The sequence below is a fragment of the Cibotium barometz genome, chromosome 64 (genome assembly GCF_041138505.1).
Source record: "Cibotium barometz isolate CiBa-2024 chromosome 64, ASM4113850v1, whole genome shotgun sequence".
NCBI lineage: Eukaryota > Viridiplantae > Streptophyta > Polypodiopsida > Cyatheales > Cibotiaceae > Cibotium > Cibotium barometz.
This window is the reverse complement of record NC_141109.1, coordinates 16,436,496-16,464,069: the sequence shown is the minus strand read 5'-3', so window position 1 is coordinate 16,464,069 and position 27,574 is coordinate 16,436,496. Positions and strand designations below refer to the sequence as shown.

The 27,574-nt window shown below is 36.4% G+C and overlaps 1 protein-coding gene across 1 annotated transcript; it reads right to left on the bottom strand.

Annotated features, from left to right (window-relative positions):
- Window positions 1-11,088: 11,088 nt before the first annotated feature.
- On the bottom strand, window positions 11,089-23,868 carry LOC147603377 (polyphenol oxidase, chloroplastic-like). Its single transcript, XM_086796948.1, has 4 exons — window positions 23,592-23,868; window positions 22,947-23,460; window positions 22,383-22,720; window positions 11,089-11,291 (listed from the first exon to the last, which is right to left on the bottom strand). The coding sequence occupies exons 1-4, from the start codon at window positions 23,866-23,868 to the stop codon at window positions 11,089-11,091; spliced, it is 1,332 nt and encodes a 443-aa protein (XP_086653074.1).
- Between the last annotated feature and the right edge of the window lie 3,706 nt (window positions 23,869-27,574).

The following is a 27,574-nucleotide window of genomic DNA, read 5'->3' as shown; positions in this document are numbered from 1 at the left end:
TCAAGTTTTGACCACATGGCCAAAGCTTTACTCAATAGTGTTATGATTACCATATGCATGCATAGGATTTGACCAATGTATGTCCAAATATCATCATAGAAAGGGTTTAAGTTAGAATTTAACCATATGGCAAGATATTGCATAGAAATATTAGGTTTTGACAGCCAAAACCTTATTCAATAGTGTTATGATTATAATATGCATGCATAGGATTTGACCATATGGCAAAAACTTTTCTCTTTCTAGTTTTACTCTGAGAAGGAATCTCTACCTAGCCTTGAGGCTTTTTCGTATACAAGTGATCTTGATCCATATACAATTTCAGAACACAAAAAGAACCATCTTTGTAAGCTAGGTGCTCATAGATTTTAGCTATAATTTCATGCAAGAATCAAACACAGGTGAGCATGGATTTTATCCATACTCTCATGCCACAATGAAAGGTTTATTTGTAATGCCAATTTTCATGTAGACATGGTCATAGGTTCATCATGGACCTATTATAGTGGAAGTGGCCAATTGATAATTCATATTCATGGGCTTTTGAAGAGATGTCTTCTATAGAATTTGACCATGTGGAAAAAACTTTGCTTTGTTTAGTTTTACTCTTAGAAAACACCTCTACTTGGCCAACTTCCTTGAGGCCTTTCAATATACAAGTGATCTTGTAATTAAGATGATTGAAAAAGATTTTTAGAATAGAAAAAGAACCATCTTAGTAACCTAGGTGTCCATGGATTTTAACCATGATTCCATGCAACAATCAAACATAGGTGCTCGTGGATTTTAGCCATACTATTATGCAACATTAAAAGAATACATGATATTCTTACTTTTTTCCCATAATTTCAAATTTTGTTTGACATGAAATAGAGAGACAACGTGTTACATGTAACAATTGAGATACAAAGATTTGACCACAAGGCAAAAGCCTATGTGTCCAAAATGTTGAATGTAATAATTATAAGGTAGAATTTGACCATATGAACAAATCTTGTGACAATGGAGAGCACCAATGTTAGAGATCACTAATGGATATACAGAAGTGAGCATGGATTTTATCCACACTCTCATGCCACAACGTTTGGTTTTTTTGTAATACCAAATTTCATGTAGACATCGTCATAGATTCATCGTGGACATATTGTCATGAAAGTGGCCATTTGATAATTTATATTCTATGTGTAGCATGGGTTTTTGAAGGAGATGTCTTCTAGAATTTGACCATATGGTAAAAACTTTGCTATGTTTGGTTTTACTCTTAGAAGACAGCTCTACTTGGCCAACTTCCTTAAATCCTTTCAATGTACAAGTGATCTTGGATATAAGATGATTAAAAAAAATTTAGAACACAAAAAGAACCATCTTAATAACCTAGGTGTCCATGGATTTTAACCATAATTCCATGTAACAATCAAACATAGGTGCCCATGGATTTTAGCCATATTATTATGTGACATTGAAAGTATGCATGATTTTCTTACTTTCATCCGATTTTAGTCTGATATGCAATAGAGACACAACATGTTACGTGTAATAGTTGAGGTACAAAGATTTGACCACAAGGCAATATCCTATGGCTATTTCAAAAAGAAGCTTTCATATTGACCATGGCTTTTGGCCACCACAGAGTCACTTTTGTTTGAAGCATCATATAACCAGAAGTATATTTTTGTTACCTCTTTTGTAAGCACAAGTATATGTGTGTCTTGAAAAAGTCATTTCATGTGAAATGCATACATATATAGAGAATTATTCTACAATGTCCAATTAGTCTCTATTGTGCTACATGGATAGATCACTATTTTCTGCATACCGAGTGCAAGTAGTATATAGAAGTACGCTTATACAAGCAAGGTCAATGCAGCATACAAGAAGAATCAGCAAGACAGAAGCATTCTCAAGGGACAAGGTCGCATCTTTGCCATAACAAGAGTGTTGAAGGTTAGTTTCATACTTGTTTTCTTATTTCTGCATTGTTTGTTTTTTCAAGTAGGCTCTTAGTCAAGAAACATTCTCGATTTTAAGAAAACTGGGTGTGAAGTTAACCATATTTTTATTTTTATGTCATGAAAGTACTATATGATCTCATTTATCTTACTAAGCTAATTATGATTAAGAAAGATTAATTATGTAATTAAGTATTATGAACCAAAAAATCAAGAAAACAAAGAACATGCATGAGGCAAAGAGCCTACCTTTAAATGGCTATGGTTACGATGCTTGCTGGCAAAGTTCTGATTAGCGTCAATATTGTGAATGGCTGTTGTTGTTGGCGAAGCTTGCTAGCAAAGTCGCTTCTGATTAGCGTCTGATTAACGTGTGAAGACAAAAACAAGAAGATGAAAAGAAGTAGATATGCAGATGAAACATACATGAAGGGTCAAAATCCTACTAAATCTTTTGATTAGAGAGCTTAGGTGAGGCGTAATGCAGAGAAAACATCACACAGAGAGCAAGAACAAAAACCAGGGTCGAAAGTGCGAGCAAGAAGAAGAGTACGTTTTTAGGAGAAGAGGGAAATCAAAGAGAGAGAAGATAGAAAGAGAGGGCCAAATTCAAATTCTTAGAAAAGGTTCACATCAGTAAAGGATATCTTCTTTAATGAGGCATATATTCTCAAGAATATATCACATTTAATGAAGAACGTTTATAAAAAATGGACGTTTGACAATAAATGGAATTATTTAAAAAATCACTTTTAGGTTCACATCGTTAAAGGATATCTTCTTTAATGAAGCATATATTCTCAAGAATATATCACATTTAATGAGAACGTTTATAAAAAATAGACGTTTGACAATAAATGGAATTATCTTTAAAAAATCACTTTTATCAAAGTTCGTAATAAGAATTAAGCAATCGATTTTTTTTTCATATCACACATAGGTCTTACTGTGGGGCCGGGGACTACCGGCAGCCCCCGGACCCCGCCGCCGCTGGGGGTGTTGCCCCCCGTCCCCCACCGGAAAGCGTTGCCCCCCCGGACCCCCCACTGGGGGCGTTGCCCCCAGACCCCCACCGGGGGGCGCTGCCCCCCGGACCCCCGACTAGGGACGTTGCCCCCAGACCCCCACCAAGGGTGCTGCCTCCTAGACCCCCATTAGGGATCATTGCCCATAGCAACTAGTGCCTCAAATGTCGTTTAGAGTTTCCAAGAAATCCACCACTATAGTGAACAATATTATAATATTATTATATTTCAAAATATACTATTATAATATAATATTATTTTATATTATGATAATAAGTTATATTATTAAATAATAAATATTAAAATATTATGTTATTAAATATAATATTAATTTATTGATATATTTTTTATAAGACAACATAGAAAGTAATAAGTTAGTTACATAGGATTACTCATTTTGCATCATTTATTGCTTTGCTAAAAGAGTTCCTATGTCTACATAGATATTTCAAGAGGTGTTGAGGCTATTCTAATATTAATGCCATATAAAATACGATTCATATCTTGCTATCTACTCTTTTCAAATCTACTTTTTAATTTGACACAACTCATATTAGTTACTTCTTGATGTATATTACTGACAATGTGCACTACATTTAGGCCATAATACCAACTATTGGTATATGATTATTCAATTTTGGATCCAAAATTATTGCTTGTGCATGCACTAACATTTGTGCTTCCCAATATATTAATAACTATTCTACTTACCAAAGGGACATAAACTTTGCACCAACCAAATCTTATTCATACTATGCTTGCAATACATTAAACCTTGAGAGGATTTGACTATGCGGCTAAAACATTCTCTATGCTAGCACACAATAAATTGTCTTCCTTGGAAAAGTTACATATGGCCTGTAAATATTTTAAGAACGATAAGCCTTGAGAGGATTCGACCATGTGGCTAAAACATTCTCTAAACTTGCACACCATAAATTGTCTTCCCATGGAAAAGTCACATATGATCTAAGTATATTTTAAGAATGATAATCCTTGAGAGGATTCAACCATGTGGCTAAAACATTCTCTACACTAGTTCACAATAAATTGTCTTCCATGAAAAAGTAACATATGATCTATAGATATTATAAGAATGATAAGCCTTGAGAGGATCGGACCATCTAGCTACTCTACACTAGCACATAATAAAGTGTCCTCCGCAAAAAAGTAACGTATGATCGTATATGTTTTAAGAATGATAATCCTTGAGAGGATTCAACCATGTGGCTAAAACATTCTTTACACTAGCACACAATATATTGTCTTCCATGGAAAAGTAACATATGATTTGTACATATTATAAGAACAATAAGCTTTCATAGGATTTGATCATGTGGCTAAAACATTCTCTACACTAGCACACAGTAAATTGTCTTCCCATGGAAAAGTAACAGATGATCTACCCATGTCTTAAGAATGATAAGCCGTGCGAGAATTTGTCCATGTGGCTAAAACATTATGTAGACCATCACACACACCATGAATACTTTTTATACTAAAGTAAGATATGATGTGCATATATACTAAAGTAAGATATGATGTGCATATATTATAGGCTATTGAAGTTTTGGCCATATGGTCAAAGCATCCATTTCAACTAAGTAATGATGACTACATAGACCTTTTTTATCTAGTAACTCAAGTAATCTAGATCAAGGATATACTACCATGTTCATTGAGAAAACAAGTTTTGGCCATGTGGTTAAATTTATTCTCTCTCTGATGATGTTGGAAAATGGAATACTACACTAATTTTGCAATGTATACTTCAGCTTGTCATCTATTAATGCATGTTTTCATTATCGATGCTATGTGATTACTTGATGAATATAAGATCACTCAATCTCTTATGATTAAATGTCTTATGATGAATATAAGATCACTCAATCTCTTATGATTAAATGTCTTATGATGAATATAAGATCACTCAATCGCTTATGATTAAATCTCAAATTTTTTCACTTACTCAGGCAACATGGACCAAGACTTTCATTGTGGGGATCGTGTCAATTTGATGATAGATCGAGACGTTGTTGCACTTGGAACAGTATGTGCAATACGTCCAACTGACACATGCCATGGGCAAGTCCTTGGAGATGGATTTTTGTCAGTTTCTATCGACAACTGCCTAAATGATGTAGCTTGCTTGCCATTTCCAAACAACAATGCAACAAAGGTCATTCAGGCAGTGGGTAGTTTTGTAAAGTGGGAAAAGAAAGATGTGGTGGTTGTTATAGGTGCCATCATGATTGTTAATGATGATCATGCGGTGCCACCTTCTAATGATTTTAATGCTATTGGAGATGAGGACACTCCAAGTATCCGTCAAAGTTGGAAAGAGCGTAAAGTGATGCTCTGGACAGAAGGCAATGAGAAGTACGTTGGAACAGGGATTATTCTCTTAACATTTCCATATGATGTGATTAACTTTGATCTATTAGGAGAAGAAGATGTGGGTGTGGTGGTAGATCAGATCCTTGATCCAACTACTACAGGGACAGACACATGTGACATGCTTCAGTGCGTCAATTTGGTTAGGTGGCCTATCAAACAGGTCACCTTTGATGATGGTACACCACTGCTACATGAACAGGAAACACAAGCTTTCACATCTCCAAATGAGAGCATAAAAGATGTGTGTGAGGAAACTGAGGACTTTATTTCAGGTTCAAAATCCATTTTCTTACATAAGAGATCATATTGTATGATCAATAGAAGGCCTAGAATTCTTGCTCTCAAAGCTTCAAACTTGAGAACCTCAATGGAATCAGTTTTACTTGTTGCTACAATTGATTGTTGTCCTGCAAAGTGTTGTCAATATGCTGATAGAGATGCAGTACACCAATTGCGGAGGCACTTCTAGGGGTTACGTTTGGAAGAATGTACCAACTATATTTATGATGTTTTGGAGTCATCATGCCGCATTGACAATATGGGTATACGAAAATATAGTTTTATATTCAATGGGAAAGTTGTATGCGGTAGGGCATGGTATGGGATGCATGGCATCCCCAAAACATCTTTCTATAGCTATAGGTTGCATTTTGAGAATGGTGTAAGGAGGGCAATGCATGGCAATAAAGGAGTAATTAGAGCAGCTTGGGATCACACACAAATGGGCAGGGCAATCTTGAGAGACTTTATTGAGAAGAATGCAGAGCAAATGCCACATAAAAGTAGAACCATGCAGGATGGTTCCAGAGAGACACAATTGGTCATCCCAGATGTTTATAAGCAAATAGACATATGGGGAGAAGTGAATGCCACATTAGATGCTATTGGATGTAAGCAAATGTCTTTGTCCACATTCAATCGAATTTGGAATACAGAGTTCAAGCATGTCACCTTAGCAAAGACAAGCGAGTTCTCCAAATGTAGTGTCTGCTCAGAGATCAAAGAATAACTTGCAGCAACCAAATGCCTTGAAGAATGCAACATACTATTGAGGAAGCATCGAAGTCACATGCTGCAACAACAAAGTTGTCGAAACATATACTATGGATGGCGTCTAGCATCTGTGCTAAATCCTGAAAAGAACTTGTGCATCATACATGACAAGATGGACCAACAAAAGACAGCTATCCCAAGGTTGAGAGTTCGATCAAAAGAGACAGATAGATCCACTCAACTACCAGTTTCCTTCAGACAGGCATGATCACACATGGGCATGGGGAAGGAAGATATGGGCACTTTGCTATTGATCTTTGGCCCCATGATCCTAACTTCACAGTTGCCTCATTGTCTCTGTGTTTCAAGAACTTGGAGCGACTTGACAGGCATGAAGCTGGTGATCTACAACTAGATGGAATGCCAAGATCAAGCTCTTTGTTGCTAAATGCTTTAAACTCAAGGAAAGCACTAGACTACCATCAACAAGGTTCTCATACTACTACACAAATGGAGGACATAATACTACAGGATGGACAACAAGGTTTTAGACGACTACCAGAGAACTTGTTGCTACAGCTAGATAATTGTGGATCAGAAAACAAAAACCGTTATCTCTTTGCATATTTATCATTGCTTGTGGCACGAGGGACCTTCAAGATGATCCAAGTTGGGTTTCTCATGGTGGGTCACACACATGAAGACATTGATGCAATGTTCAACAAGTTCTCAGAGAAGCTTAGAACAAGCATGACATTCACTTTTCCTCACCTTATGCGGCATTTTCAATTGTGCCAGTCAACAAGGCCTTCTCCTTTTTTGTTGACACATGTACCAGACTTCAAGAGTTACATTGAAGGATACCTATGTGACTCCAAGGATGCACTTGTTGGTCACTCAAAACCACTTCACTTTCGTTTCTACATGCAAGGGGATACACCTCTAATGCAATACAATATCCATCCTAAGTCAGTAGAATGGTTGCCAAGAGAAGGCGGTATTGAACTATGGTCTAGACTCAACAACAGGAAAGCCTACCCTTCCAAAGGGTCTTCCAACCTTGCTACCCATGTCTGAGTATATTAAAGATCATCAAGAGGTGGTAAGTGGAATCAAAGACTATCTCAAGTATTGGGAAAGATGGTCAAGTGTACAAGGTCCTGAAGCAGAGTACACAAAGTTCATAACACCAGTGATTGATTATTGGAAAACCATGCTTGATGCACTTCAAGCTCCAAATGTCCAAGAAGCAAGAGTATTCATGGACTTTTGGCCAAGGACACAAGGTGATACATTATTTCAAGACATAGATGATGTGGATGACTTTCTTGGCTTGGAAGAGTTGAATGACCACTACTGTGGTCCTCTCAGCAAGCGACCAAAAGATGGATTTCAACCAATGATAGATGTCAAGAAAGACGACTTTGTACTTGTTCGACCTTCAGATCCAATATATCCAGTATGGCTTGGTGTTGCACAAAGTGAGGTTGATACAAATAAAAAATCAAGCAACTATCAAAAGATCTGTATACAATATTGGGCACCAGTTTGTGGTCGACAAAATGCTACAGATGAGGAGGTATATTAGAATTGCTGGGATAAATACTGGATGTGCAACAAGAAAGACCCTCAACATTGGGAGAGAGTGGATACAATTGTTTTCTCTTGGATAACAAAAGCTACCAAAGTTCCCAAAAAAATTAAAATCCCTCCAAATGTTGTCTTGAAGGCTAAAGCCAATCTACAAGAATCATTAGGCTAAAGACTTCCATGCTGGAGAGGTTGCCAAAGATAAGGTGTTTATTAACACCACCTATTTAAGATTTTATCAATATCTTCTACATATACAATAAATATACTTCACCAATATTCAAGGTTCCAAATTAATGAAATTCCCAAATTCACGGGATTCATTTTGATTTGGAATTCCCAAACTATTGGGAGATTCCCAAATTCCCAAACTATTGGGAGACTCCCAAATTCTCAAATATGGTGTTTAATTTTATTTTCCAACCTTTTTGGTTAAGGAAATCACATTTTTAAATTCAAAATAATTTAATAAGGCTTAGAACTTTGAACTAGGGGACTCCTTGGTTCACCCACTGTCCAAATCTATCCAAATCTAATGCAACTTAGAAATTTTTGATTAAAATTCTGTTTCAGGGGATCACTTCCTATTGGCTGGAAGAAAATGCTGATCCAAAAATATTTCAAATTTTTATTATCTCTAAACAGGGTTAAACAAGATCTTTTTCCATTCTGAAAGGGGGGATGATTACAAGAGACTAAAGAGGAGGTTCTTACATCTTTACATCATCAAAATTTGGAGGGAGGAATCTTACAGAAACTCCATCTCTCCTCCTTGTTTGCATGAACTAGAGATCATTATCTCAAATTGAGAGAGATAGAGAAAGTGAACATTTGGGGCAAGAGAGTTTCTGTTTTTTATACCCTTGAGTCAACAACAACATAGTCAAGGAGGAGATATTAACACAAGAAGTCCAACCAATCAAGGGCAGCCATCTAGAGATTAATGCATAGCTCATAGCAGCAAGAGGACCATAACATGGTCTGTTTGCACAGGTTATAAATGCACATCAAAGGCAACTTCTGTGCAGTTACTGCATCTCCCATAGGGTAGCGAAAGCACCTACAACACGAGTAGCCTTCAAAGAGAAAGTCGAGAAATAGCATGGGAGAAGTAAATCTCCACAATAGTAAGCCCGACAGTAGCATAGAGACAGAAAAGAATTTGTGAAAAAGAAGAGTGAAAGAGTTAAATAAAAAGGAAGAAGTGAAACAACACATCCACGTTAGTTTATGTGCAGGACTATGAGCATCATCGTGTAGAGCCACCCATTAACAACAGAAAAGACACCACACATAAGCAATTGAGATGTAGCTCAAGTAGCACTGTAAACAAGTAGCAAACATACAGCAAAGCAGCAAGCGTAACAATTCGTCGTCCATAGCCAAACACGACAAAGATTCATGCACGTGAAGAAGTAGAGCATAGAATGAGAAAGACATAGTATGCAACACATGTGTAGGACCTAATGTGAAGGAGAGAACTCAATGCCCTTCAACAACATGGTGAGTTGACAATGTATTTGGAAGCAGGTGGCCGCTGTGTGTGCAGAGAAAACCCAAAATGCCATCACCGATCTCTAGCAACGTGAAAAGATAAGGTTGTATGATTTTTTATTTTTTTTTAAAGGAACAAAAACTACAAGACATTGGTACTCTATTTGATGTACATATAGATGATGGAATTGGTATACTTAGGTTTGAAAGATATTACATCCAAGCTTTGAAAATGGTTCATGGAGAAGCCACTATGACAAAATTATCTTTGCATGCATGAGATTCATGAGGTCAAATCTCGCAGATGGTGATGAATTGTTTTTTTTTTGAATCCCCTTATATCTCCTTTCCTAAGGTCATCTAACCACATGGATACTGATCTACAACCATGGTTTACATATTTTGACTCTTTAATTACAATAGCCATCATTTTTTCCTACCACCAAACATATGTGGTTGATAGCTTTATTTATTTATATTTTTTGAGTATTTGCATACAAATATGTTTCTCCATCTAATGTGGTATTATATTTATTTTATAGGAGACATTGGAGTCTAGTAGTGCTTGAGTTAGGATGGCATCAAACATACTCTCTAAAATATACACCAAACTCCCATCTAGATGTAATATTTTCAGTAGACATAAGAATAAGTTGTGACTTTTTATTTCTTTGAAGTGGTGACACTACTTATAGCATCAATACTTTTTAACTGTTTGTAAGAGAATAATTTCTGTATTGGAACTTTTTATGGAGGATGAAATCTTGCATGAGTATTGGTCGTATACAAAAAATCAAGTAAGTATATCGTTGTTCAATATTTGACAATTGAGATTCATGCCATCATTCACAATAATGTGGATAAATTAAATAGGTAGTAGAAACACCATATTAGTGAATTTGGGAATTTTCCAATTCCCATTTTTGAATACTTAAAAAAGGGGACATGGATAACATGTTTGTAAGTTTCTCAAAACCCTATCATATGACCTATCGTTGGAAAGCGCTTGAAAAATGGAATCTAAAGAGCTATAAAGCGCTCATTTTGGATTAGTGGTGTTCAAGTTATGGTTAATCCAAACTTTTGACCACGTGTCCCAAACTTGTGGGAAATTCCCATATTCCCCAATATGGTGTTTAGAGTAACAAGACATGTTTTCTTATAAATGGAGAACACTTTTTAATGAAAATTATATTCTTCAAGCTTACATCTCCCTTGATGTAGGACAACTCAATGTAAGTCTTTTTACATTTCCTCACAAAATTTAATATAATGAATTTTTTATATTTATTATTGATTATATATTTATAATACAAGCTAAAGATGTAAAACATGAGGACATACAATTGTTCCATTGCAAATTGATATTAAAACTTTTGGAAACTGTATTAGTGGTGGTTGTAGAAGAGGAAACTTATATTGCTGGATAGAAATCCTAAGGTGCTAAACATGATCTAAAATCAACTATAGAAGAGCCTAAAGTGGGTGAAGGAGAATATGTAAGTGAAGAAGAACCAAAAAGAAACAAGATTAAAGACAAAGCAAAATGAAATCCAAGCCAGAGCGTCAACCAAAGGGAGAGCATGAAGAAGAGCCTAAGGAAGAACTAAAGGGAGTGGAGCATCATGCCATGGAATAGCCTAAGGAGCCCGAGCTACCTCAGACAGAGCTTGAGCAGGATTATGAGCCACGAAAGCAAAAACCAACACAAGAACTTGAGCCACATGAGGAGCAACCAAAACAATATTTTGAGCCAAAGCAGGAATAGAAGTGTCCAAGGAGGAGTCCAACCCATAGGCAAATAGTAATGATGAAGAGCCACAAGTAGATGATACTAGAGAGACTGCACCACCAACACGATAGAACATTGTCTATAAGAGCCTAACAAAGAAAATTTTGTATATTGTATATAAAAATTAAAGACTTGTTGAATACTACTTGTAACTAAAATACACTTACTGTTACTCACGAATCAATAAAACTAAAGACTTTTCTAGATTTTTACGTCATTGTTTGTTATTTTCTCTTTGGTACCTGAATGTGAAAGCAATATAAATGTCACTACTCACACAGATACAAAAATTTAAATACATACAAAACATTGTCTTGTACCTTTCGCATTACATTTGAAAATGAAAATCTTTCTGGCAAGTTTATATTTTAATTTTATAAATCTTTTCTAACCTATATAAGTGTATAATTTTTCATAATTGTAATTATAGTTTGAACTTCACCATGCACTTTCACTTGAACATCAATAACCTGCATGCTTTCTAAGGCCTAGTCAAGAAGCACAAGCAAATTTTGAACTCTATGTACCCTTGTATAGAAAAAAATAGTTTCAAATTATGGCTTCCAATGATGTGTGCATGATAATGTTTTTTCCATAACCATGATACAAATGTCCATGCTAGAAAAGAGATCAATAAATACATTGATTGGTGTGAATAGTGTGATTCTACTAGATTGGGATTTCAATTTATGTGGAACATCTCAAAAAAGATTTCAACGAAGACTCTTAGTACTCTGGCTACTAGGTAGTTGCCATTTTGGGCTATTAAACTCAACTAGAGAAGATTTTTTGAGCGTACCATAGTTGTGTTTAAAAAAACTATCATAGAAAAAAACACCATTCTTTGTAAGTGACCTTCAGCTCCTCCCCTTGTACTATTGCTCACCAATGAAAGTGTGCATAACATCAAACAATCTAATTACAGATTCTATAGGTTACCATTCTCTGTAAAATAATGGATAAACATCTCTGAAACACAAATTTAGACTTTAAGATTAGTTCTCTTCAACAAATTACCTCACCAAATTACCATAAAGATACCAATAATATGTATATTCTACTTACAATTTAGCCTATTCTTTGACAAACCCTTTGGCCAGCTCTCTAAGTGGGCTTCTTATGCATGCATACGTGTTGTACATGTAGATCCTTAATTTTGTTGTTGCTTCCTTGCCTAAAGTTGATCACTCTTGCCTTCCAACTTGAAAGAAACTCATTTTGAAAATCCTTCACAATTAAGATGCAAAGTATCAACAATTCAAATAATACTCGTTCACAAGCATTATTATCGATAAGAGTACATTTTCTTTACTTGGTTAATTATGTTGTAGAAGTTTGTTGAGCAATCTTCTTACATTTGCTTCCCTTAATGTTTCTTCTTCAGCATAGTGACATGGACTAAACAACTTTGTTGCATTGAAGAGAGGAAGTCACAAAAACATTAGCATTCAATTCTTCTATAAGAGCTTGAACATATTCTTTTGTCATTCGGGAAAATCCGAGCTCTTTCTTAAGCCTTTTAGAGTTTGAAAAATAATATTATCCACCAATTTCAGAAATAGAGAAATATTCAAAAAAAAACATAATTGTAACAGTTTTTAATATAATTTTTATTTTGAAAAAACAAAAAAGGGGAGAGAGAGAGAGAGAGAGAGAGAGAGAGAGAGAGAGAGTAGCAAATGGTAGGTACATTTAGATACTTTAGCCTTACGTTCTGACAATCATGCATTTTTGAGTTCTGATGCATAGTAAATGATTGAACTTTTTTAAAGCCTATTGGTTTTGGTGTCCTACCCATTTTGTATTCTTTTCTCTTTTCATTCACCATTGCCATGGCCTCACATCATATGTCTTCATTTGTGCACTTTAGTATGTACTACAAACACACATAATGAACATGGAGAATGGATACTATTAAGGGAAATTGGATTCTTCTACAAACAAGATCAAGAAAAAGGCAAAAGATTCAAAATGAGATTCTCTCAAGCTGAAAGGACAGAGTGATCAACTTCAAGAAAGGAAGCAATAACAAAATCAAGGAGTTACATATACAACACCTATCCATGTAAACAAGATCAAGAAAAATGCAGAAGATTGAAAATGAGATTCTCTCAAGCTGAAGGGCAAGAGTGATCAACTTTAGGAAAGGAAGAAATAACAAAATCAAGGAGCTACACATACAGCACGTATCCATGCATAAGGAGCTCAATTTAGAGAGTTGTGGCCAAAGAGTTTTCCAAAGAACAAGACAAACCATAAGTAGAATATACCTATTGTTATTGGCTTTATGTTAATTTGGTGATATAATGCTGAGGAAAACTGTTTTCTTAAACACTAAATTACAGATGTTTATCCATCATCTTACAGAGAATGGCAACCTATAGAATCGCTAATTGGACCGTTGTTGTTATGCATGCTTTCATTGGTGAGCAACAATAAAAGAGGAGGACAGGAAGGTCACTTGCACACAATGGTATTTTTTTCTACGATATTTTTTTTAAACACACTTGTGGTACACTCAAAAAGCTTGATCTATCTGAGTTTAGTAGCCCAAAATGGCAAACTATCTAGTGTGGCTAGAGCATCGAGAGTCTTCATTTCAAGCTTTTTCAAGAGGTCCAATGTAATTTGAAATCCCAAGTAATAACAAGAGTTGTTAGAATCACAATGTTCACACCAACCAATGTATTTATTGATCTCTTTTCCAGCACAGATATTTTTATTACAAAAACAATGTTTACTTGTATGGATATTACATGGATGGGATCATAGAGAGACATATGGTATAATATGCATGATATTCGTTTTACAAAAATAATGTTTATTTGTATGGATATTCTTGACAATGGATGGGATCATAGAGAGACATAAGGTATAATATGCATGATTGTGACAAAAACACTATCGTGCAAATACATCATTGGAAGAAAGGACTTGAAACTCTCTTTCTCTATACAAGGGCACATAAAGTTCAAAATTTTCTTGAGCCTCTTGACCAAGTCTTAGAAAACATACAAGTTATTGGTGTTGAATCAAGTGAAAGTGCATAGTGAAGTTCAAACTATAATTTCAATTGTCAAAAATTATAAACTTACACAACTTAGAAGTACCTTCATGAAGACTAGGAGTACCCTGAAATGTGATCTCACCAAAGCAACATGCACTTGAGCAGCATATAATATGTTTAGGGTACTTTTGAGTGCCCCATAGATACTAGGTTTTTGCTAGAAAGTACTTTGGATGTGCAAAGTAGTGCCCTTCTTTTTTTTTTGTTTAATGTAGAGTTTTGAAAAGGTGATGGATATTCCTTTAGATTTATTTGCACCTTAAATGTATGCTAAGAAATTGACATCAACTTTGAGAAAATGTAGCCAAATAGAGTTTCTCTATTGCTCCAAGGGGATCCTATCCTATTGCAAAGATATGCCTACTTAGAGGCTTAGGATCTCGACTGTCAATGAAAATGCATTATAAGTACCTTCATAAAGACTAGACATACCTTCATGAAATGGATTATGCATACCTTCATGAAGACTAGAGGTACCCTAAAATGCAATCTAGGCAAAGTAGCATGCTTAAGAAGCCTATATCACGTTTTAGTGTTCTAGAAAGGCATTACATTTATGAAGAAAATTTGATCAACTTATTCAAAGTTCCCAAAGGTTCTATACTTATTTAGGGTGCCCATAGATGCCAGGTTCTACTAAAGAGTAACCTGGGTGTGCAAAGTAGTGTCCATTTTTACAAAAAATGTAGAGTTTTGCCAAGGTAATGGATATTCCTTAAGATTTATTTGCACCTTCATTGCATGCTACATAGTTTACATCAACTCTAAGAAAATGTAGCCAAATAGAATTTCTCTATTGATCTAAGGGGATCCTATCCAACCTCAAGGTAAACATGCTATTTATACTTTAGAGTTGTTTTTCTAAATATGTCAATATTTTAGATTTGCTTATGAATTTTGATGTTTATGGTTGGCAGAAACATCAGTAGAAGAAAACGTTTATGATTTTTCAGTACAAGCTGGATCCCATTATCATTGTCACAGTTTTTACCAATGTTCAATCCAGATAGTTTATCACTTTCAAACACTATATTCGTGAGTTTGGGAATTTCCCAACTCCCATTTTTTGAATACTAAAAAGGTGGGACCTGGAAAACATGCCTATAAGTTTCTCAAAACCATATCATGTGACCTATTGTTGGAAAGCGCTTGGAAAATGGAATCTAGTGAGCTATAGAGCGCTCAATTTGGAGTAACGATGTTCAAGTTATGATTAATCCAAAGATTTGACCACGTATCCCAAACTACTAAGAAATTCCCATATTCCCCAATATGGTGTTTTCATCAAAGACCTATGTGCGTAAGCAAGATCTTTCAATTGAATACAATGATAGGTAAAAGATTAATAAAAAATTCAGTAAGCTATGAGATCGAACAAAATTGGTTGTGAAGCATTATCCATGGCATGGAAGAAAATATATGCTTTAGAGAAAGGTGTTGAGCTAGCATTGCCAAGAAGAAACAAGGATGAGTGAGTAGTTTTTCAGGGGGCACTTTCACATGGAGGAGGAACATCAAGAGGATGAGCATGCAATAACACTAGAAGAGGAACATAATAAAGATAAAATTCAGCACAATACGACAATCTAAAGAGGATGTCAATGTAGCATGAAAAAGTGATATAGGCTATTTTAGTTCTTCCTTGTTTTAAGTTTTACGGCGAGGAGTGTGTTTTATTATACTACTTACAAGTAATGTTTAATATCCGAGAAGATAATACACTAGCACTTATTGTTTTGCCAATTCTTGTGGGATGAGGAACGGTTAAATGTTGAGCACGATGGCGATGAGTATGCTGCTCTTGAGGATGTCTTATTAAAGTATGCTGATCTTAAGAATGCATTAGAGGTAGGCTATAGAAAAGCCAAAAGCTACAAAGAGAAGAGAAGAAGAGTTCTCTAAAATTTAAAAGCAACTTAAGATATCGGATTAGGGTGCACCAAAATTTATACAGGGTGATGTTGATGTAACTAAAGAGAAGGATACTACTGTAGGAAGTTGTTAACTAATCTATGGAATAATAATATATTGGTTTTTTATGAAAATCCATATATATATATATATATATATATATATATATATATGATAGCAAGTTATGTTAAACATTATGTATGTTTTTAGGATATTATATATGTGGTACTAAATTTGTATTTTTTTTTTTGTAGCTTAGTGTTGAGCATGATGATTTTCCTCTTCGAGCAAAAGGAAAGAGATAAAATGGCCATGGCAAAGATGCTGCATTGGCACACTACATAAAGTATTTGCATAATTAAAGTTGTTGATTTTCCATCACAAATATATAAAAGACATAGAGCTCGAGATGATTACTTTCAAAGGAATAACAATGTCCATTAGCGGCTCTCCTATTCTTATTAAATTTAAAACATATCATACTATTAGAGAAACATTGAGCCTTGAAAATTTTTGGATTTTCTTCTAGGTTACAGGCTTCTAGGGCAGAGTATTTTCTTTCATACATTGCAGATGCCCTTGTATTTGGGATAGAAGATCCAAAGAGCTCATGGTAAGCACTACATGGTGAGGTATAATGCTAAAGAGGATTAGTAAAAATGTGAAGATGCCATAAAACATGTTCATGCAAGATTTAGGTTCTACAAGACCACATACACCTGTAAGGTTAACCACAAATCTCTACAATGTGGCCTCTTTTGCAAAGTGGAATCGAATGCTGACAAAGTCTCACAACCTTTAAATGATGGTAGGATCAATCCACCATTGATTTATACATACATTTTTTGCCCTCCACTCTACATGTCTTTGTGTTGCATTTGATTTCTTATATGCATCTCTTCTTTTTTCCTTTTGTGCTACTCAAATTGCTATCATGGGTTTTAGCTTTTGTACTTGGTGTCTAATCCTTAATCATTGTAAAATTCTTATGTAGAACCATTGAAACAATTCTTTCAAACTATTTTCTCCGCCACCATGTTGTGTATGTTAAAAATATGCACTCCTAGCCTAGTAATGGGACTTCTCCATTCCTTCTTGAGTTGATCAAATTACTGGAATTCAATACTCCTTAATAAACTAAGGGAGGTGATTGTAAATGATGTGCTAAAAAATAATAATGATGTATGTTAATGATTATAAATGTTGTTTTTTAGCTTGTTATATTTAAAAGTTTGAATTATATACATACTTTATAATGTGTGATATTAAAATCTTCCCATGAATCCTTCATGGACTTGTGAAATACTCGTAGTGTAGTCATTATAAAAATTGTTTCAACGCACTGGACTTCCAATATTTATTTTCACAAAAATGAAAGATCTTGTTAATTGACTCCCCCACATCTGCTTTTTTTGTTCTTGCATTACCGTTGTTAGCATGGTCTTTCATAGCATTATGTAAGGCATATTATCTAAACATTTTTATATGTCAAGTGCGCTAGAGACCTCTAAGATATAAAGTCTTCAATAATTTATCTCCTTAGTGAAAAAGGGAGAGTCATTGGATTAAAGCTTAGGAGTAGTGAATAGTTGGTAATTCAATGTTTTGCTAATGACTCTTTTTTTTTCCTGAGCGTAGATAATGATAATTTGAGGCAGGAATTATGCATCATACAAAAATTTGCCGATGTTTCGAGCTCCAAAGGCAACATTCAGAAATCCGAGATAATTAGTTTGTCGAGAAAGATGGGGATGTGAGGTGATTCAGAGAGGTCAAATCATTAGGCTACACCTGGGAATTCCTTTTGGGGTGGAGGTGACAGAACAAAACATAACTGATTGGGCCCTAGAGAGACTCACCCTAAAATTGAACAAATTAAAATTGATGAAATGGGAGGGGTAAGGATTCCAATTCATGATAGGCTAATCATCTACAATGTTATTCTAAATGCCTACATCATGTTTGAGAGCCCTGTGCTCAGGTTTGGTAAAGCCAGTGAAAAAAATTAAAGGACTTGTAAGGGACTTTCTATGGAGAAATAGGAGTAACAGCACAGCAGGAGAGTGGTAGCTTGGCTTACTTGTTGGGACAAGCTGAGTATGCCAAGGACTGAAGGTGGCATTAGTATCCTGCATCTTCCCAAATGTCTACATTAGGAAGAGTCATGGCCTAGAATGTTAAAGGAATTAGTGGAAGATTCCCATGTCCTTCAAAAAAGCAGATGGTTTGGGCTGAATTGGAAAGACAAGTTTTCCTATGCTCCTCTTAAAATTACAAGCTCTCCCATTTGTAACTTTCTATGTGGTAGATGGAAGGAAGTGATGAATCTGATGTGTTGGGATGGTTACCCCAAAGTTACATGATACTGACATATTTCAATTAATCCAAACCCTGCAAAACAGACGTGTATCAGATGATCTGTTCCACAGATTGGCACACCCTTGTACATACTAGGTTTTTCCTAACTATTGACATTATGCAGGGTTACTCAGGACATGATATGAGAGAAAAGCTTTGTAAGTTTGGTTCAAAGATTAGAAGATGGTACCTAAAGGAAAAATAGCCTACCTACACCTTTGTGGATTTCATTGAGAATCCTCTAGGAACAAGACTAGTTGTAAAGATCTGGGTAGGTGGGAAAGTTTTAGAGAAGCAATGTCCCAAAGGATGTACTTATGAAGCCATGATGATTGCCTATATGCAATCAGGTCATCATATCTCTTGGGATCAGTCTTCCTTTGTTTGGTAAGAGGAAAGGTGGGATCTCATATGCAAGCTACTTAATTGTAAGTTGAAAGATCTTGGACTGGAGAAGGACCCCTCTGGCTGATGATTCTGATGTATTCAAGAGAAGAATTGTAAATGAACTTTTTGTAAAGGATTGGATTTGTTAATATTATATATATTTACTGTTCCCAAATAAAGAACTTATAGCCTTTCATCTTTCTGGCATTTGCACGTACAAAAGGATAATAGTTTAGATCTTGTTTTCCATTAAAAGAAATATATGCATATAATAGACATTACAATAAAAATAAGACTAAGAATCAAAGAAAAAGTAAAATGTGTTACCGTATAGGTCTTCAAAGAAGATGTTGACAAATTAAGGAAATACTTAGACTTGTAGCCACAAACATGCAAAGAGAAATATAATGGAAGATGATTGAAAAAGTAGAATGTGTATTCCCCAAAAGAACCTAAACACTACTTATTATGTACTCTTAAAAACATCATGCATGATTAACCTCCAAATCTAAAGTCTAAACTTAATTAAAAACCTAAAGATTGATTATTACCTACTTTAAGAAAATCCTGCCAAACATCATGAAAGTTTACCCTCCAAATGTAAAGTCTAAACTTAATTAAAAACCTAAAGAGTGATTATTTCTTACTCAAAAGAAATTCTGAGTAGCAAACCTTTTGAGCACAAAAACTTCAAAATAGAAAGCTTAAACTTAACACGCATTATCAGTAACTTGGAACCTAAAAAACTAATCAAATAATGACATAAACATCAACAAGGTATCATAAAAAATTAGAATCATAAAGACTTGAAGGCTAGTAGACTAAGCAACATACTTGTAAATATTTTCCTAACAAAAGAAGGAGAAACGCAAAAGCTATGGTAGATTCGAATAAATAGTAGAAAAGAGAGACGAGGGGATAAGGGGGGTGGGGTGGAGGGGGGACTAAAAAAAAGAGGAAACAAAAAAAGTGGAAATGAAAGAGTTGTAAAAGGAGTAGAAAAAAGAGAGGCAAGGGAAGAGGGGGAGGGAGGAACTTGAAAAAAGAGTAAACAAAAGGGGGGAAACGAAAAGTAAGAAGATAATTTTTTTGAATTACAGTCAAATCACCTTGTTGTTAAGAGAGTATAAGCTACATCTTCCACTTCCTTATATTTTAATATAAACCTCTTAATATTTTATTTGAGAAACTTTAACTTGTCAGAGTTGGTGGTAGAAGATTCAAAAAGATCCATGTTACATGGATATCTTGAATCTTAGCTCTCTCATTGGTTGGACCATTCTTTTTTTAATACTTTATTATAGGGCCCTTTTTGAGTCCAAATTTCACCTAATGAGTGCTTTGCTCTGATAGGAACATGGATCCAAAAGAGCAAGTGATTTTATATTATTACCATCATCTTCGATGCTTACCCGGATACATACACATCACTTTCAAAGGCATGATTGATACCTGAATGCCCCATTTGTATTTTAGACACACTTTATGCAAGTTTCAATCACAAAGAAATCATTATAGATTCAAACTTAGCAAGAAGGGTTGTAGATTCTTATCTATACCCAAGCAAGATATGGTTGTAATCTATTTCATTGTTTTCAAGAATGGGTGAGTTCTGTAGAGAGAGTAGAAATAGTCCATAAAATTTTGAAAGAATTCAAGTATGAGCTTAAGACCGGCATAGAATAAGATCTTAAAAGGGCCTCTCGTTTGGATATTTAACATATATAGTTTGTTGTCCTTGTCCAGCTTCAAAATCAAAATCTTCTAGTTCATTATCTCTCATTGTTGAACATGAATCTTGACAAGCTTTGTTAGAATAGCTGTCAACTCTACCTTTTAAATGAATAGCATCTAGTCCATGTGGAAACAACCTCTTATGGGATTTTTTGGGACTCAACTAGTATAAACATTGCTCTTGTGAATACACAACTCATGGCCATGGGTTTGGACTTGGACATTCAGTGGAAACGATGAGTTTTTATTTGTGGGCTCGGGTTTTGTGTGACACTTGGGAGGTATGTTTTGGTTTTTCACCACCTAAGATAGGACTTCTAGGATGCCGAGGTCTTTACCCCCTCAATTGGACATTTTCTCCCTACGTTCAATTTATTGTGCTTGTTATTCCGAGCTCCTACTCTCGGCATTGATTAGTATTGCATCACAAAAAATGTATATATTTAATGTTATTAAATGTGCTATTTTGTGTTGATTTGATTTTAGATGATTAAAAGCTAGGAATTTGTTTAATTTTGCCTAAAAAGGTTAAAGAAGCCCTAAAATGAGTGAGCAATAGATTATTTGTGATTGATTTTGATTAATCTTTTCTTTTTTATTTGCTTAATCATGTTGGTTTTGGATGATTAAAAGCTAGAAAATTGTTAAATTTTCCTTAAAGAGGTTCAAGAAGCCCTAAAATGAGTGAGCAATAGATTATTTGTGATTTATTTTGATTAATAATTTCTCTTTTATTTGCTTCATTATGCTGATTCTTGCTTACTTGAGTAGTTTAGGTTTCCAATTTGTTAAGATTAAAGTATGTTTTGCTTAATGTCTAGCTTGGTCATAGTAACATTTTTATCACATTGGGACTAGGCTTAGTTTAAATCAAACGTGCTTAATTGGGTCACTAATCACAGGCCCAATTAAGAGTAATTATTTAATAAATGTGCGTAATTGGGTCACTTATTAGAGGAATCACATAAAAAAGTTCATCTTGCTGCTCAAAAAACAACACATAGGGGATTTGAAGAAGTAGGTTCTATGCAAATACTCATTTTGATTAATAGGCTAATAGCCACATGTTTGAGAATGACAAGGTCTCTCTCCTAAAGCAGCCACACCTGTGTGCAACAACCCCAAAAGCCCTTGCAGTCTGAAGCCCTTGAGTAAAGGTAGTAGCGATGCCAAGGGAAGATGTTGAAGTGAATTTGGAGCTCGGTGAATGCATAAGATGAGTATTTACACAATCTGCCCCTCCCTCCCTCCATCGACCTCCTCTTATTACAGGCATACTTGATGTTGAGTTTCACCTTTTAGGCAATGGATGCTCACATGCTACAGATGGTCACTACTGTAGCCTGTGAGCATCTTTCTAGTGTTGTTGTATCACTAGAATAATCCATGATATAAACATTGCAATGTAGTGTGTGCACATCAACGTTTATATCAACGTTTTGAGATCGGATAATTTTTACCTTTTGTACACACCATGGTCCCGATATTCTAATTGCATATTAGAATATTCTAGAGAGCACATGCCACATATTATTCATAATGGTAGATGGTCCTTTCTATGAGATCAAGGTGAGATTTTGTTTACTCAATTACTTAGGATAAATCCTTACGAGGTTATATTTAAATGGATTTAGTGTGGAAGCTTAGGAGTCTATTTTTAATTTTATGTTTCATTAGATGGCTACTTCCTATCAGGTAAGTGACCCCTAGCTGCTTTTTAGTATCCAGGCAGTCTTTCACATACACTTGCACCAGCTCTGACTTCTCATTGTAAAACACAAATGAGGAGTTGAGGAAGTCGGAGTCTGTGTAAAGATCTTTGCGACGATTCGGCAGTGCATCCCACACGGTCCACATCCGATCAACATTTGCATGATGGCTATAGAACAAGGGGTCCCTCCCAGCAGAATAGAAGTTGCCCATGTCCTCCCCGTAGGTTTCCCTAGGATCACCACTCCATATGTGGATGGCCGTGTGGGGGGATAGCTCCAATGTACCTCCAGAAGTTTCATCGTTGTAATCCCTGGAAAATTACACTAAAATTATAAAAATACATACGTTCATCAGAATCCACACGCTACTTACACTAGCCCGTCATGATTCTAAGTTTAGGCCCCGGCTACAGCTAGTCCTGCACTTTTAGCAGACGACGAGCATCACCTGGAGTACTGTTTCCAGGCTACTACAGTCTACGATTGGTAGGTTTACTTCATGTCTAGCCGCTAATTAACGAGGCGCTGATTGCTTACCCGAAGAGGGGGGCTGCTCCCATGAAGAGGGTGGCGGTGGTGGGTTTGACGGTGGACTGGTACATGACACTGAGATTGTCGGCGATGATTTGGCTGTCGGTGAGGTTAGCAGAGGTGTCGGAGACGCTGAGGGTGTTGATGGAGGGGGGCAAGTGGTTCTGGTTGCGCTTCTCGTCGTAGAGGGCAGGATAGGTCTGGGCTTGGGTGAACAGTGCAGGCATGACGTTACCGCCAAACTTCTGGTCGTCCCAGTTCCAGAAAGGGAGGGCAAAGGACGGGTCATTGATGAGGCTGGCTAGAATCTTCTCGTGGAAGTAGAGGTAGTAGCGATGCCACGGGAAGAAGGTGTAGGAGAAGTGTATTTGGAGCTCGGCGCTGCTGTTCTGCGGGGACGGATACGCCCCATTGCAAAACGCGCAGTGCACGTCGGCCTGCTGCTTGAAGCTGCGCGGATCAGTATCCGGCCTTGTTGTATTTCGCAATATAGGCAGCGTCCACCTTGTTCGCCGGTTTCCTTACCTTGAGCACCGAGCCCGGACTCGGCGTGAACACCTCGGCGCACTCGCCGACTCCGGCAAGCAGCATGACGTAAGCATAGCACCAGTCGTCGACACACTGCTGGGTAACTCAGCAACGTCGACACACCCGCTACTGATGCAGCTAGCAACTCTCGTCTCTCCAGATTAAGTGATCCATCCTCCCTACGTCCATCTCTCACATCAACTCTACTACCCTTGTCAACCTCAGATTCCTTATACCCTTCTGCTCTCCATATTAAACGCGTTCTCGAGCCTACGCCGGCACTATCACGGACCCCCCTAAAAGGGCAACGCACCTTGAGAAACGGCGACTCACCCACACAAAGGCGAGACTGGCTGGATGAATGCAAGGTGAATGCGTGAGCTGAAGCTAACGAAGCCATGGCTACGAATCTCAGAGAACACAAGCTGCCCCTCCCTCGAGTATTTATAGGCATACTTGATGTTGGGTGCCCATGATAGCCAAGAAAACATAGAGAGAGCATCCATTTGAGCATGACGTAAGCATAGCACCAGTCGTATGATGGCATGTATTATGGCCTCTCTTTACATAGCATCGTAGAGATGTTGTATAGCACGATATGACCCAATAAGAAAGGGTACAAACATTATAACTCGCAAGCTCTTGAAGCTGCAAGCTCGTGACGCTCTTGAACGTCAGGCCATCCAAAAGCCTAGATTCCCTTTGTAAGCTTATATCCGTAGTACATAGTGTGACATACTCACGTTCTAGTTGCATGGACACCTTATAATCTTTGTTTTGGGGAAATATAGTCATATTTATATTAGTATGCTATCCATCTACATGTAAAACAATCATCCTTTTACACATACCAAAGGAACAGTTCAATTCTCAACAAAAAAAAAGGGAACCTAGCATCCCCATACTCTTCTCATATTGCATCCATAATTCTCCCCCCCCCCACCTATAGCACTAGTAGAGCTCTTTATTATTTAGCAACTGGGACAACATATTAGATGGGATCAATCATCTTTTGTGTGGTACAATGAGAGGTGGGATCGAATTTCTGGGCTTCTAAATAGGACACCTTGTAATCTTTTATCACTTACTCATATTGAACTAAGAAGTACTTACCAAATATGGTTTTGCATCAAGACATCTTGATACACAAGAGTAGGTTGTTGTAAAATCATGCAGAACAAGCTTAGAGGTGAATACTTGGAGTTTTCAATGTTGCACACATGAAAGTTTTAAGGCATGCCCAAGCTAATAGTCATTGCTATAATCTTAGTATGCTTAATTATCTATCAAAGTATTTGCTATTATGAACTTTCCATGATACATTGTAGGCTTAAACATATAAGTTGATGAAACACATCTTTGTACTTCTCATGTTTATAGTAAGAAAAGAACGCAAAATTTTCTTCATGCATCACATCAACCTTTATTATACCCCAAGAGCATGACTTAAAATGTTGCATAATATAAGGGATGGTCTCTAGATTTAGAATTCTAGGAGATGCAATTTTTTTTGGGCTTCAATGTCTTTGACTTTAATTAGAAATGGAGCTAGCATTTCATTTTAAAACTATGTGTACTTATAAGGTATCTTTTTTTAAAATCTTCCACACACTTCACATGAGAAGTTCTGTTGCAATGAGACAATAGGTGCTTGGGTGTTGTTCGCACTTTAGGAGTTACAACTTTTATGCAATGCATGTGCTCATTCTTGGCTCTATTTAGTTGACATAAAAAATGGTCGGTTTTCTCAACAACAAGTTATCTCAAGACTTCAAGAAGAAATAGAGTGCTATTCCAAACCATTATATTCAAGTGCTTTTACATTCCAATGAGAACTCATGGAAAGTCTCACCTCACCACACCATGCTTGTACATAATAAACTCTTGAAGAAAAACCTTCTAGGGAACTATAGAAAACTAGTATTAATACAAAATGGACAACCTTCTAGGGACCAGTGAACTATAGGAGACTCCTATTGATACATAATGGACTTAATTAAAATAACCTAGGTAATATTACTTTAGTAGTGAGTTAGATTTATTAGTTACTTATGATATTGTGTTTCAAGTGTTTATAATATTACACTGAAGTTTTTTTCTAATTTGATATGAGTGTCGATTTTTCAAAGGTATCTTTTAAACTATAAAGCTGAAGAGGTCTCGGGTGACCCTATGGGAATTAGTAGCATCAGTACATCCAAGGACAACCTAGGCTATTACGACCACTAGGCAATGCACTACCAGGTGTGACAACCCCACCATGAGCATGAACACCACCCCCCTTTCGGCACTGCAGCAGCAAAGCCCCCATCGCGCTCCCACCTCCTAGTGTGCTTCCCCCCAAAAATACCGATCGGGGGTATAACTCTAGCTTATATATGGCTCTTCGACTTCCTATGTTTCTTCAATGGGATATTAATCTAACATATCTTCCAATCATTTCATGCTCAAATTACCTCAACACCTCCTCCATTAGAGCCACCTGAAAATAGCAGTGCCAAGACCACAAGCCCGAGCTCTGATACCATGTGAAAATTCACAGTAGCACTGCCACATCCAAGCATAACCCAGGCCATTAGGCCGATCAGTTAACACACCACCACCAGGAGCACGAATACCACTCTCCCTTAGGTTTTTATTATATAATATAGAGTTTTAAATATTACTCAAGAATTTGAACATCGCTGGGCCTGTTCTCGTGTGGGGTGGCCACCCGTGGTACTGGTGGTGGGTCAGTGGCTCTTTCCTCCTAGAAATCAACGAGCGTTTCTGTCGATCTTGTTGGCCACAGGTTGAAAACAATGGAAAACCATCCACAGATGCGCAACCAATGGCACTAACTGACTCCCGAGCCCTACAGGAACCATCCTAACTCCACGGACCATACTCCACACTGACCGTTCTCAGGAACCTTTCTGCGCCTTGTTTCAGAGGCTGTAAATGCAACCAGAAGTGAAGCAACTACCAATCAAGGCTGCTTTTTGAGAGGCGTCATACTCCTTCAGTCCTCGATTTTGAAGGGTAGAGAAGGGCTGAAATAAACCCTTCCCTTTTTTTTTAAGGTCATTTTTTAACATACCCTTCCAACATTTCATAATTCTTATTCTATCAATATGCATGCAGCATGTCTTAAATGACAATTTTATTTTTTTATAGTTGACAAAATAATTAAAATTAGTAAAAATAATTCAATACTATTGAAGTGACAAATACACATAATGGTATAGGGAGAGAAGGTTTTTAATCATTTGAAGAAAGTTAGCATTACAACTCATGTCACTTTTGAGGTTTTCTTTCTTTTATACTTTTCCACATCTCAAATATTCCATCCCAATCCACATCTCCCATGTTGAGTGGAGCTGAAAGCGAGATAAACAGTACCATGTCAAGAGTTTTCAAGGCCAAACAACATCTTCCTATGCTTTTGATCATGTTTTGCTTAGAAAAACCTCTCTCACATATTGTTGAACTAGCTGGTAATGTCGCAACAATTTGCCACAACTTGTATAGTGCAAGAACCATTTGTTGCCATTCTACTTCAAGTCCACATATAGCAATATTCAAGTTAGTAAAAACCTTAGAATCTATATTAATCATTCAAATGAAAGCTTGTATAACTAATTTAAAAAAAAGACATTACCTTCTCATGACTTTGCCTCTATATAGCGATCGAACACCATGAATTTTTAAAACTTCCTATTGCCTTGTCAAGAACATATCCATTAGCTTTCTCAACTCTTCTCTTCTCAAACATGAATCCCCTAGCAATTCACTGACTTTATTGGCAAACTGATCCACAGATTTAAATTTGGCAAAATGATTATATGTGTCTTTGATTGCATGTGCTTCCCTATGAGCAACACAATGGACACCAAGAAGATGTCCAATCTCCACTCTCCTGCATTTACACTAACCATGGCAAAGCACCATCCGAGGCAAACCCCACCATTTTTTGAAGTGGTAGTTGCATACTATGCAATATTTCTTTCACCCCTTAAAATAATGTATCTGCTTTGCCATCTTCCACACCTATGAGTTTCACAAATTTTGTTGCACATTTTCCTTTCCCACCATTTGTTAAAAAGGAAATATAAACCAAATGCTTC